At 51.1% G+C, this 14,428-nt stretch overlaps 1 protein-coding gene across 1 annotated transcript; it reads left to right on the top strand.

Annotated features, from left to right (window-relative positions):
• The first annotated feature begins 6,873 nt into the window (after positions 1 to 6,873).
• TFE3 (transcription factor binding to IGHM enhancer 3) lies at positions 6,874 to 13,700 on the top strand. Its single transcript, XM_037824702.1, is given in 8 exon segments — positions 6,874 to 7,145; positions 7,837 to 8,082; positions 8,170 to 8,274; positions 9,786 to 9,903; positions 10,272 to 10,328; positions 10,510 to 10,585; positions 11,338 to 11,485; positions 11,988 to 13,700. Coding segments are annotated over 8 exon segments (1,386 nt in total). The 5' UTR covers positions 6,874 to 6,926; the 3' UTR covers positions 12,405 to 13,700.
• The last annotated feature ends 728 nt before the right edge of the window (positions 13,701 to 14,428 follow it).

Below are 14,428 nucleotides of genomic sequence, written 5' to 3'. Positions count from 1 at the left end.
GCCCTCAGTGCTATCCCTAAACATCTCTCATCCGCCTTCCCACAGTCCCCTAACTATACCTTCAGACTACCCTCCCATGACTCCCCAACCCCACCTCAGTCTTCCTTTTGATGGTCTCCAAGTGGTGCCCACATTTTCCAATGGCCCCCAATTATACCCCCAAACTGCCCTCAATAACTCCCAAGCCTACCCCATATACCCTCTAAGTCCCTTTAATAACCCCCACTCTACCCCAAGCCATCTGTATTAGTTTCCTGTTGCTGCTGTAACAAATTACCACAAAGTTGGTGGCTTACAACAGAAATTTATTCTTTCATATTCTATTCTGGGGGCCAGAAACCCAATATCAGCTTCACTAGGCTGAAATCAAGGCATTGACAGGTATGTGCCTCCTCTTGGGGCTCTAGGAGAATCTTTTCCTGGCTTCATCCAGTAATGCAGGTGGCTGCCTGCATTACTTGGCTTGCGGCTGCATCATTCCTACTTCTGCCTCCATGGTCAAATGGCCTCCTCCTCTTCTGTCTGTATCAAATCTCCCTCTGCCTCCCTTTTATAAGAACACTTTAAATTACATTTAGAGCCTACCTGGATAATCTAGCATAATCTCCTCATCTAAATTTCCTAAATTTAATGACATCTGCAACATCCTTTATTTTCTGCCTTATGAGGTAACATTTACAGGTTTCGGGGATTAGGGCATGAATATCTTTTAGGAGGCCATTATTCAGCCAACCACACCATCCTATCACAATTAATAACTTTACTCCTAAACTATCTTACAGCAGATCCACCTGTGTCCCTAGACACCCCACAATCTTCTTATAGTCCTTCCAATTGTACCTTGAACTGTCTTCCAACACCCCAACTGTATTTCCAAACCACCCCCCAATAGCTCCCACCTGCACTCTTTTTTTAACTTAAAATTTCAAATACTTTCAAACTTACAGGGTAGTTGCAAAAATAAGATAACACCCTTACAGAGAACTCCAACAAAAAAGTCATCCCCCAGGTATTATCCAGACCCACCAATTTCAATATTTTGCCACATTTGCCATTATTTATCTACCTACCTATCTATCTGTCCATCCATCCAGCCCACCTGCACCCTTTAAACTGTCCTCTAGAAGCCCTATTCCTCCCAACGACCTTCACATGGCCCATCCATTTCATGCAAACTATCCTCTAATAGACCCAAACATCACTCCAAGCCCCTCTCCATCACCACTCACATCGATCCCTAAACACCCTCAACTTCACAATCAAACTGCCTTCTCTCCTCTGTCCACATCTCCCTTTAACTCCCCACCCCACACTTGCTTTGCAATGAAACTCCAGCTGCATCTGAAAGAGAAAATAGAAAGTGTGTGTGTGTGTGTGTGTGTGTGTGTGTGTGTGTGGTGAGTGTGCATCTTGTGCAGGGTATATGATAGGGAAGCACTTGTTGTAGAGACATTTGAAATGTGTATGAAACTGGTGTTTGTTGCTTGGGGTGTGTGATAGGATAGTTAGTCTGTGGGTCTAATGTCAGGATTTTCTCCCAGTCTGTTGCATGCTTTTTAACTTTGTAGCATCTTTTATCAGATTGTAGTTTTATATTTTGGTGTGGTCATATTGGAAAGACTGTGGAGCATGGTGGTTAAGGGTGTCCGAGTTCAAAGCCTAAGTTTTATGAGCTGGGGTGACCAAGGACAAGTGATTTAAGCTTGCTTTGCCTTGGTTTTCTGATCTATAGGTTGGGATAATAATAGAACTGTCTTCAGAGGTCTGTTGTGAGCACTAAAATGACTTAATACTGATAAAGTTTCTATATAAAGAATAATAGCAAATGATCAATAAATGGTGGTTATTTTTAATTTTCTGTCTTCTGCTTTTTGTATCTTGTTTAAGAAGACCTACTTCACTGCCCAAAGTCTTAAACATATTCTCCAAAAGTATTTTGTGTTAATATTTTTATAATTTTATAGTTTTGTTTTCCATATTTAGGTCTTCAACCAATCTGGAATTTATTGTTCTGAATTGCCTAACTTGGGAACCTAATCCCCATCTGCCCCAAAAGATAGTCATTTCTCCCCCAAACCTCCCAGTGACTCAAAATATCATTTTTATCATATACTAATTCCCATACCCAGGTCCCTCCCCTCTTCCATGATATAGTTGTGTGCATGTGTGTGTTTACCAAGCAGATGGGCAGATCTTGGAACTAAGGGTGCCAGTACAGGAAAGTGCAAGGCAAATGGGGTTCCTTCAGCGGTTCCTTGTGGGATGTTGGGAAAGAGGAAGGGAAGGCTCTGGGTCCAGGTGAGCAGAATGGGCGGTGCACCTGAAGCTGTGGGTGGGACCCACAGCTGTGCACGAGCGGGCTTGATCGTACCTGGCACATAGAGGCACTCAACGAATGTTTGTTGAATCAGTGAAAAAGTGAATACATGAATTAATTTGACATAGAGTAGGTGAAGAACTCCCTGGTCTTCTGGGCAGCTGGACTGCAGGCACCGAAAGGAACGAGGTTTCTGGCCCACACCTCCAAGGGAGCTTAGCTGCCTCTGCTTCATAGTTACGGCTTTGGCTGAGAATAGCACTGTTGGATTGAGGTTGAGGCGCGGTCTAGGGCGCAGATATTACGAAAATTGGCCGAGAGGGGGCGCAGTCCCAGGCTGCAGGAACTTGGCCTGGAGACCCTCGACGCGCAGACCGGCCTCCAGTGCGCAGGCGCAGCGGACCCATGGAGCGGCTTAATGGTATTTTGAGGAGGGATAATTTGAGGGAGGGGGCGTGGCCCACGCAGTGACGTGACCCACGCAGTGACGCACCCATGGGGGCGTGAACCGACTAATTACTCTTAGCCGATTTGCCACTGTTTTGTGGGCGAGGTCTAGGCACCCCTTTCTTGGAAAGAGGGTGGGCCGAATCTAGTTTTCCGACCGCGTTGGAGGCGCGATTTAGGGCGGGGCCTCTAGCCACCCATCAGCGATTGGCCGACTTCCACAGGGGGCGTGGCTCAGCGAGCCGTCCGTCCCGGTTGGGTCACTTCCTGTGGAGTTTCCCTAGCCTAGGGAGGAGTGGGGAAGAGGAAAAGGGGGAGAGAGGCTGTCGTCTGGGGTTAGGTTTGGGGAGGGGGTGTTGGTCCGTCCAGGAACGGGGATGACTAACGGCCCATCCCGTCTCCCCGACGCCGCCCGCCCGCGCAGAGCTCGCTCCATGGCTTAGCGGAGGAGGAGGTGGTGGCTATCGGGAGGAGGGGCACTCTTATTTTGTTAGGGGAATCGGGCCGAGACCCGATCTGCCTGTCAGGGCTCACCCGAGGTCATGTCTCATACGGCTGAGCCAGCTCGGGAAGGCGTAGAGGCTGGCGCGGAGGGCCCTTAAGCCGTGTTCATGCTGTTGGAGAAGCGGAGGCTGACGGATTCGGCCCAGCTACTCAGGTGCAGGGCCTCCTGGGGCCGGGAATGCCGGCTGGGGTTCCCCGGGGCCTAATCTGGGGGGGCGGCCGGGGCCCTGGAGTAGGATTGGAGGCTCTCGGCCTACGCTTGGAGGACGTCGGGGCTCCGATCTTGGAGAGGCATTTAAGGGATCTGGCGGTTGCTTGCTTGAACTGAAGGAGTCATGGGAATGCATTAAGGGGGACTGGGTCAGATTTGGGAGACTTTTGACTGGGTCTGGAGGGACTGATTCTGGAGTGTCCAGAAATTGGCCTGAGGTGGCAGAACTTCGGGGATTTTGCTTAAAGGCTTAATTTGGGGTCCTTGAGTCAGGCATGAGGGAGATGAATTGGAAGGGACGCTGTCAGGTGAGGCACTGATTTTAAGGGAATCATGGAATCCTTTTTCCTCATTGTGGGAAAGGGGTCTACGGGGGACAGGGGTGCTGTCTTGGGAGCTTGGTGACTTCCTGTGGCTGATTGTGGGAGATGGAGTTTGGGGATATCATGAGTCCCAGAGGATTTGGGAGTATCTCAGATATGTTGCAAGGAACCTGCTTTGTGAGTGTGTGCTTATGAGTGAGTGAGAGAAGCGACATTCACCAATTCTTGGCCAGAATAATCCCTTCACCTCTGCCCACCCACCCGGCTGGGTCAGCTCACAGGGAGAGAGGGCAAGTCTCCTTCCCACCCCCAATAGGGGCTTGAATGGGAGACAGGCAGACAGAGGAGATGGAGAGGATGGAGATGGTGCTACCTCTTAGCTCCAAGAAGAAGGCCTCAGAGTTATTTGGGAACCCAGAGAAGGGTCTTAATCCTGCTCCCTCATCTCTTAGCCAGCCCTGGGTACCCCCAACCCCAAACCCCCAACACACCCACCTATTCTTCTTATGTGATTCTTCCAGTCTCTGTCTCTCAGCCCTCCAGGGCAGGGGTGGGGTGGATGTCTTGAATCTGTCCCCAGAGCAGGAGTGAGTTCCAATTGTACCATCCCTGCCTGGGTGGGTCCTCCCTGGGCTCCCCTCATCTTCACTTCCATCAGTGGGCTTGGGAGCCCCAGCCCTCCCTGACCACACCATTGCCCACCCAAGCACCCTTCTTTCCCAACTCCTGTGAAGTGGGCATGTGAGCATGGGAGGGGGCTCTGCCTACTTTCTGCCTGGGATTGTGCTGAGCTCAGCAGCTCCCCCAGCTTCCTCTTCCTGGACTTCCTGGGTGGTTTTAGGGCCCCGTCTGAGGACGAGGAGAAGAAGGAAGACAGATCATTGGGGAGGGGAGAGAATTCTTGTCAAGTGAAGTCACCCACAATTTCTCAGGATGCTAAATGTTTTTATTAAATTCAAGGATGCATGCCCATCCACCTGTGTGTGTTAGTGTCTGCAGCATGCTAGGGTCCTCACACCGAGCACAGAGGGCTGAGCTGGAGCCTTTCTGCATATCCATTTGCCATCTCCTAATTCCTTTACAGTAACCTAGATCATCACGAGAGTGGGGATAGTTCCACATGGCTTCTTATTTTGTGTGTTAATGGGTGTTAGTGTTGGGTGTGTATGTGTTTTGATCTATCCAAAGAAACAGAGGAGGGCTGGGAAGTCTCCCCCTGCCAAGAAAAGAATGCTTGTATAAAGTGGATCATCCACCCAAATTCTCCCTCTTATAAATCTGTGGAGTGTTGGAGCAAGGAGACCCTCTGCTATTTCCCTTTTGCATTTGGGTATGTGTTGGCATCCCATCTACTCTGGCTGGGGCTGGGGGGAAAAGATCATTTTGCCAAAGTGCTAGATTCACTTAGGCATAGTGAATCATCAAGCCCAGTTCTCTTTGTGATGAATTCAGTTGGTGTTACAATGACCTGTTATGCTGAGGGATGGTCCTATATGCTGTGTGTGTACATATGTGGGCTCACATTCAATTGTCAAGAAAACAGCGGCAGGGGGTGGGGGTTGGGTGCTGGGAGAACTCTGAATGCAAAGTCAGGCATCCATCTGTAAAGTGAATCGTCATTCCTGAATTCCTAATTTCTATTTTCCTTAAGCTCAGGTTATTGTTATGTGAGAGAGGGAGGGTGGGGTCCAGGCACAGTTATCCTTTTGAATCCTAAGGGACTATGGGTAACACAGAACATACAATAGGGGGTGAGGGGAGGGGAGAGAATGTGGGAATTCAGCGGGGTGGCAACCAGCAGGGTGGCTGAATGGGAGGGGTACACTCAGTTCCCCTGTCTGTCTGTCTGTCTGTCTCTCTTTCTCTCTCTGGAAGGGGAGGGGAATGAGGCCTTCCTACAACCACTCACCACCACCCCTTCCCCTGACTCTCAGCCTGAATCTTTGCTTCCGGAATCTGGGATTGTTGCTGACATCGAATTAGAAAACGTCCTTGATCCCGACAGCTTTTATGAGCTCAAAAGCCAGCCCCTACCCCTATGCTCAAGGTATGAGATTCCTCTATCTGACTCCCCTCCCAATTCCTCAGCCCATCTGACCCCTCTTGATGGGTAGAGGCCCTTAGTGCCAACCCAACCCATTCCATCAGCAGCCTGCATTTTTTAGATGGTAATATGGGGGCCAGAAAGAGCATGTCACACAGGAAATCAGGTGGCCCAACTGGGATTCCAGTATCTCTGGGGAGCCTTCCCCTACCTCCCCCCCCCCACCTGCATACACGTTCATATACAAATATTCCATTATGCCTAGAGTGCCTGGAGGTGGGCGGGGCCTGCTCAAGCCCACACCCCAGGTGGGCAGAGCCCACATCCACAACCCCTGTTCATCCCCTCCAGTACTCAACAGACACCCCCCAGCTCCCGCCCCTTGAGGAGCTCCTGCTGGTCTCTTCTTTCCCATTTGGAGTCTAAATGTGCTGAGTCATCGGCCTGGGCTCTTAGAGGGGGGAGGGGACCTGGAAGAGGGGCTGGAAGAGAGGATTGTGAAATCTCTGAGATTTTCAAGACTGACTAGCTCCTGGGACCAGAGGCCCAGACAGGGGAAGAAGAGGAGCCTGGTGCTGTTTCTGAAGCATGCTCCCTACCCAGGGAGCTCTGGGACCATCTCCTGTCCCCAGATTGGGCTTAAGAACCCTCTGTATCCAAATTTCTACAGCCCCAGCTCCAATCTTGCTTCCTTCTACTCTCCTTTAAACAGGACAAACCTCTCTCCCAGGCCCAAACAATGGCATCCCCACTCAACATATAAAGGGGCCCCAAATCCAGGCCTTACCACTAAAGACTGTGGGCCAAAATTCCCCCCACAGGCAGTGACCCCTGAGGGCTGGGACCCAGCAGGGTCCCATTGTCTCCCCCTCTGCACTGTGGCCTTTAAAGACAGAGAATAAACCTGGTTCCTTTGTCTATTCCATGACCCCATGACCCCTGAGGCTTGAGATGAGACTTGGAGCTTACCTGTGACCCCGTATTTTCCATTCTGCAGCCTCCCAATATCACTGCAGGCCACACCAGCCACCCCAGCTACACTCTGCATCATCTTCTACTGGGGGCTCCAGGACCCCTGCCATGTCATCATCTTCCTCATCACGGGTCTTGCTGTGGCAGCAGCTAATGCGAGCCCAAGCCCAGGAGATGGAGAGGCGTGAGCATCGGGAACAGGCTGCAGCCACTCCCTTCCCCAGCCCTGCACCTGCCTCTCCTGCCATCTCTGTGGTTGGCATCTCCGCCGGGGGCCACACATTGGGCCGTCCTCCCCCTGCTCAGGTGCCCAGAGAGGTGCTCAAGGTAAGGTGAGGTCCAGAGCCATGGAAAAGGGTTCCTGGAGGGCTGAGGAGTGGTGCTAGGAGCTAAGGGAAGGGGGTTGGTTCCTGGGGTTCTGGTGGTTTTGGGGCAAGGTCCCAGGTGCTCTAAGGAAGGTCCCCTGGACTATTAAAATGGGTTGTGCTAGTGTCCTATTGTACTTAGGGTTTCTGAGGTATTCTTGTGCAGCTTGGGGGCCATGAGGATGTCTTGGTGGACCATGGAGTGTCGTTAGTGCTCTGTGTGGGGCCTGGGATTGGTGAAGTGACTTTGTATGAAGAGCTTCATGTATGAGGGATGCATAAAGAGTTCTTTGGGGGCCACTAGTGTGTCTTGGGAAACCATGTGTGCTTCCCAGGGTCTGTTAGGTAGGTGTCAGAGACGAGGAAGAAGTCTTGGGGACTGTGGCAGGGTGTTCTAGAAACTGTGAGGGTTCCTGTTAGGCAGCCATGAGTGGGTCTTGGAGGCTCTGAGGGATTTCTGAGAAAGGGAGCTTGGGTCTTGCGGGAGACTCACCAGTATTTTGGGGGAGGGAGAGCTCAGATTCTGGGCCTGGCTTTCCTGCCTGAGCCTGGGAACAGATGAGTTGCAGGCATCAGGCTCAGGCTTAGAGTTGTCTCTCTCAGCCCTTGTTCCACCTTGTCCCCGCCACTGCCTCCTCCCCCTTATCCCACAGGTGCAGACCCATCTGGAGAACGCTACACGCTACCACCTGCAGCAGGCCCACCGGCAGCAGGTGAAACAGTACCTGTCTACCACATTGGGGCCCAAGCTGGCTTCCCAGGCCCTCACCTCTCCACCAGGGCCTGCTAGCACCCAGCCACTCCCCACCCCTGAGGCTGCCCACACTACCGGCCCCACAGGCAGCACTCCCAACAGCCCCATGGCACTGCTCACTATTGGGTCCAGCTCAAAGAAGGAGGTGAGTGGCTTCAGACTATCCTCCCATCCTCCTTACCACCCCACACACATGTCTTCTAACTGTCTCAATATTTACTTCTTCCCCCAGATTGATGATGTCATTGATGAGATCATCAGCCTGGAGTCCAGTTACAATGATGAAATTCTCAGTTTTCTGCCTGGAGGCACTGCAGGACTGCAGCTCCCCAGCATGGTGAGGCCCCAAAATTGAGGGCATTCCTCTGTTGCTGAGGCCATGCCCCCTGCTGCCATCTCTGTGGTTGCTGACTGGGTGTATATGAGACCCTTGCCTTGGACTGTACTAAAATAGAGGGGGAGACCTTTTAAGGAGAATGCGACAAACCAATGCCCTTAGGCCTCGTGTTGGACTGTATCAAGAGGTGGACCTTGTAGAGTTTGGTATACTACGAGGGGATTCCAAGGTGTGTGGATTCTGCTGTGTGTGGTACCAAGAAGTGGAAATCCTGTAGGAATTTGAATGTACCAAGGCATTCAGGTCATTGAGACATACCCAGACCATGCAGTGATTGGAACATCCCAAAAGTCTCAAAAACTTGGTGTGGGATGTAACAAGTTGGACTGTGCCGTGATTGGAATGTACCAGGTCATTTGCTGTGAACCCTGCAGTGAAACAAGTGGTTGGACTTGATGGCGATTGGAATGTACCAAGTCACTTGCTGTGATGCTGGATCCTTATAGACAGTGGATAAAACTTTTTGCAGCAATGGCTGTAACAAGAAATTGTAACATTCTGGTTCTAGAACATTCCAAGAGTCTCACAACTTCCTTTGAGACCTCCCAAGTGGCTGTAACTCTGCTTTTTCCAACTTATGGAGAGGATAGAAGCATGTATAACAATGGTACTGGTTTATCAATACTTCTTTATTGATTTGGACATAGCTAGAAATTGGGACTTTATATTAAGTGGATCTAGTATTAGATTAGATTGCATGGAGGTTGTTTCAAGAGATGAAAGCTCATCAGAGATGGGACTAATTATTTATCCATTAGTGTGTTGCTTGGGAGTATGTCCAGGAGAGTGTGAAGGAGAGAAAAAAAAATCTAAATTGACATAGCAGCAGTGCCAGTTGAATAGTTGGAAAAGCAATCCTAAGAGATCAGTATGTGCACGGAGATACGGAGTCAGGGCCTTGGTTTACAGCAGCAGGAGACTGTGTTCATGATGTGGTGAGACTTGACCAGAGCAAAAGACTGGAGATTGGACTAGAACTTTTCACTGGGCCAGATTTGGGGTGGCAGATTGCCATGAAAATTTACAAAGTTCTGAGAAGTTTGGATTGGGGTGTTACAAGAACGCTGGATTGGAATGTTGTGCTAGGAGGAGCTAGCAGTCTGTGATTTTATATTGGAGCCAACAAAGACCTGCATTTCTCCTCAAAGCCAATCTCAGGGCTTGGGAGAGGGATTTCAGAGGTTACTGAGGGGTTTGAGGGACTTAGGGGAGGGAGCAGGCAACAAGTATGTCAGACCAGGGTAGATCTGCTTTGCCCTGGCTTCCTTGTTGGATTGCCACATGAAATTTCCTTGAAGGAGAAGGAAGGCTTCCCTCACTAAGTCAGCCAGTCCCTGGGTTAGAGGGCCCTGTGTGTGGGGTATGTGGAGGTTCAGGAACCTGGTTCCGAGGAGGGGATGAGCCTGGGGTTTGTTCCCAAAACGTTGTTTCTCTTTCTTCCCCACCCCCAGCTCCCTGTGTCAGGGAATCTGCTTGATGTGTACAGTAGTCAGGGTGTGGCCACACCGGCCATAACTGTCAGCAACTCTTGTCCAGCTGAGCTGCCCAACATCAAACGGGAAATCTCTGGTAAGTGCCGGGGTCTCGGCCACATGCCCCGACCCTGTACCTGTGCCGCAGGGTCAGCCATGTCTGCCAGGGCCAGCGGGGGATGGGTACTAATTGTGGGAGAAGCAGGGCATACAGAGAGGGGGCTTGTTGGCTCTCTTTTCCCACCTGGCTCCTGGTCCTGCTTTCACCCCGCATCCTCTCACAACATCTCACCTTGGGTTTAGCAACTAGCATGACCATGGTTTTGTAAAGTATAGCAAAAAGAGTGGCACTTAAAAAAAATAGCCACTTCCCCAGTTTCCGCCTACCAAACCCAACCTCAGCAGCTACACATGCCCCTCTCTTTCCCACGCCCAGAAGCCCTTACCACCCCGACTCTTTTCCAGAGATGGAGGCGAAGGCCCTTTTGAAGGAACGGCAGAAGAAAGACAATCACAATCTAAATAAGTGAGAGGCTGTGCACACTTGCAGGCATGCTTTGCGGCCCTGCCTTGCTCTGAGTCCCCACCCACCTTGGGGAGCCCCTCCCCACAACAGCCTCCCAGCTCCCCAGTTTTCTCTCTTCCCACCTTCACCTATTCACGTCTCTTTCCCACTCTTTCTTTTCTCCCCCAACCTCCAAAGTTGAGCGTCGCAGGCGGTTCAACATTAATGACAGGATCAAGGAGCTGGGCACCCTCATCCCCAAGTCCAGTGACCCATGAGTCTAGGCTGGGAACCCCCTGGCCAGCGGGAGGTAGAGTGGGGCCCTATTCCCCTCAAGTTTTTCTTTAGGTGAGTCTGCCAGGAAGTCTTGCCCCCGGCAGTGCTTCTGCTCTTCTGGTCCTTTTCTCACCCAGCTAAACCGGTTGGCAGACCCTCACAGTGTACCCACCTAAAATTTTAGGGTACGTGATGTCATGATCCATATCCTCCTCTGGTCCCTAAATGACCCCAGCACCTAGTTTTTTCATTTGTTTTGTACTTCCTTTTTTTAATTCCAAGAAACATTTATTAGGCTGCAGCTTTGTGCCAAGTGCTGTTCTGGGGCCTTGGCAGATACCAGAGAGAACAAAACAGACAAAAACCCCTGACTTCACAGAGCCCGTGTGTTAGTGAGGGCAGACAGACAGTAAACAAGATAAATAAGTAAGCCGTGTGAGATGCCGGTGAGTGTCATGGAGAAGGGTAAGGACTGGAAGAGAGACAGGAGAGAATTGAGGAGGCTTACAGTATTCAGATGACGGGAGATGAATTAGAGGGAGATAGGTAAGAGATGAGCCACCGGTGAGGGGGTCAGATCTGAGAGGGCCTTGGAGGGTTCAGCCTGTGACGGGGCCCCGTGGGAAGGCCTTCTATACTGGTGCTGGTGCCGGTGTGGCCCATTCAGCTGCTGCAATTCCCTCGGCCCCACAGCTCCTGGGAGACTATCTGGAGCACCCAATTCTTTTCTCCCTGCCTCGGGCCCCTCAGTGAGATGCGCTGGAACAAGGGCACCATCCTGAAGGCCTCTGTGGATTACATCCGCAAGTTGCAGTAGGAGCAGCAGCGCTCCAAAGACTTGGAGAGCTGGCAGTGATCCCTGGAACAGGCCAATTGCAGCCTGCAGCTCTGAATTCAGGTCTGGAGGGGTGGAGATGGTGGGGGTCAGGGCGTGGGAATGTGAGGGGGTTCCTGCAGGTGGAGGCAGAAGAAGAACAGGCCTGAATTTCCCCTCCCGGCAAACTTGGGGGGAGGGACCCCCAGGCCTCCTGAGTCACAGGATGATAATGATAATCATAAGTGACAGTACTAAAATTAACAAGATTAACAAATATCAGCTAGTTTACGTAGCATTTATCTTGTGCTGTGCCATGCCTGACTTGCATTGTACCAGGAGCTTTATCTCCATTAACTCATTTAATACTCAAGGACCCTGTGAGATACGGACCATTACTATACCCATTTTACATATGGGAACACTGAGGCTCACAGTTGTTAACCGACTTGCTTTAAGTAACAGGAGCAGTAAGTGGTAGAGATTGAATTCAAACCCAGGCAGCCTGCCCTTTTAACCATGGCCTCTGCAGGACTCTGAATCCCATCTTCTCCTGCACCCACCCACCCACGCCTACTTTTTGCAGGAGCTAGAACTGCAGGCCCAGATTCATGGTCTGCCAGTACCTCCTACCCCAGGGCTGCTTTCCCTGGCCACAACTTCAGCCTCTGACAGCCTCAAGCCAGAGCAGCTGGATCTGGAGGAAGACGGCAGGCCAGGGGCAGCAACATTTCACTTAGGAGGGGGACCTGCCCAGCAGCCCCCAGCACCGCCCTCGGATGCCCTTCTGGACCTGCACTTTCCTAGCTACCCCCTGGGGGACCTGGGGGACCCCTTCCACCTGGGGCTAGAGGACATTCTGATGGAGGAGGAGGAAGGGGTGGTGGTGGGGCTGTCATCCCCACTGCAGGCCGCCTCCGACCCCCTGCTCTCTTCGGTGTCCCCAGCCATCTCCAAGGCCAGCAGTCGCCGCCACAGCTTCAGCATGGAGGAGGAGTCCTGATCAGGCCTCACGCCTCCCCTGGGACTCCCCCACTCAGGAAAGGAGGACTAGGCAGGCTGAGGCCCCGCCTCCCCCCCCATCACCCAGCTCTCCCAACCCACAGGTCTGTCCTGTCCAGGTGTTCTGGGGGAAGAAGAGATGTGAATAGGCCCACCCATTAAGAATTTTTTTGTTCTTCCCCCAAAGAACATCCGGGCACAGGTATTTCTGACAGGGAGGAGGCAGTGAGATCAGGCTCTGCCCCCCTGGAGATCCCTGCCTTCCTCCTGTCTCTATGGGACCCCTCCTTGTCCAGGGAAGGTGGGAAGGACACAGGAAGAGGCCCTGCCCCTGTCCCCTCAAGGACTGTCCCAGCCAGGCCTCCTGGGTAAAGGAGGTGTCATGCTGCTGCTGCACTCCTTCTCTTGGAACCCTCAGTCTAGTCTGTCCTGGCAAGGAAGAGGTGTCAATATGTCAGTGGTCCCACCTGTGGGGGTTTAGCCCTGCACCTTCCCTGGGAACCCCACCCTGCCAGGGCAAGGCAAAGAAGTGAGGCCCCTGGGAACTCAGTCGGGGACTTCTAGGAATGGAGGAGTCAGGCCCTGCCCCTTCACCATAGGAACAGCTCAGCGCAGGTATTTCAGGTAGGGGGGATGTCTAGTCACCTCAAATCACAGCTACGTCCCATCCGAGCATTCCACACCATGGGGAGGGGTGGTACTTAGGCTCCCCCACCTTAACCTGGGACCAACCTGACTTAACCTACTGGGGCCCTGAGCAGGCCTTGCCCTTGCCCTTGGGGAAGGGAACAGATCTTGAAACCACTAGCATTGGGAAAAACAGTGCTTCCTTCCACAGAGTGGAGGTGAGGGTCACTTTTGTGAGGTGATGGGAACTAGAGGGATGGAATTCAGGTTCCCAGAACCCGTACCCCACTACCCTTTTTCAGCTTGTGGAGGAACAGACAGGAGGAAGGGGCCATTGCTGGGAATTCCCTGGCCCAGGAAAAAGTGGAGACCATGCCGCCACCAAGCCAGAGGCTTGGAGGGAGGGTTGCAAAAGTGTATTTACTTCCCCCACCTCTTTGTTTATCTGATTTTTTTTATTGAGCCCCCCACTCAGAAGTTAGGTAACCCCCACCCAGTTCTCCATTTGGGGAAATCTCCCCGCCCCCACTTTCAGAGTTATCAACAGACACTCCCTCACACCATCCCTACCCTTCCTACCACAAACACCCATGGTTGTCAGTTTGGGACCTACAGACCCCTGGTGGATGTAATGAGGGGGGTCTGTAGGTTTGTGATTAAAATAATAAAGGCTAGGCATGTTTGATGCGCTTTTAACTTCGGCAGAGAGTCTCTCCTGAGTTTGCTTTTTTTTTTATTTCTCATTTTATTATTTTTATTTCTTCTTCCTACAAGAATGTGGTGACAAGTCACTCTTATTTTTATCTTGTTTTTTAAATTCAGTTTTATTGAGATATATTCACATACCATACAGTCATCCAGGGTGTACAATCAACTCTTCACAGTACCATCATGTAGTTGTGCCTTCATCACCCCAATCCATTTTTGAACATTTTCTTTACACCAAAATAATAAAAAACAAAAGTAAAAAAGAACACCCAAATCATCAGCCCCATCCCACCCCAATCTTCATTTAGTCCCTGTCCCTATTTTTCTACTCATCCATCCATACACTGGATAAGGGAGTGTGATCCACAAGGTTTTCGCAATCACATTGTCACCCCTTGTAAGCTATATAGTTATACAATCATCTTCAAGGGTCAAGGCCACTGAGTTGGAGTCTGATAGTTTCAGGTATTTATTTCTATAGCTATTCCAATTCACTAAAACCTAGAAAGGGATATCTATAGTGCATAAGAATGTCCACCAGAGTGACCTCTCAACTCCATTCAGAATCTCTAAGCTATTGAAAGAAGATGTGCTCAATCCCACAATGCCAGGTCCAGATTCATCCCTGGGAGTCATAATCCTGTGTTGCCAGGGAGATTTACACCCCTGGGAATCCGATCCCATGTAGTG

This window comes from Choloepus didactylus, assembly GCF_015220235.1.
Source record: "Choloepus didactylus isolate mChoDid1 chromosome Y unlocalized genomic scaffold, mChoDid1.pri SUPER_Y_unloc1, whole genome shotgun sequence".
NCBI lineage: Eukaryota > Metazoa > Chordata > Mammalia > Pilosa > Megalonychidae > Choloepus > Choloepus didactylus.
This window is presented reverse-complemented; position numbering and strand designations above follow the sequence as displayed.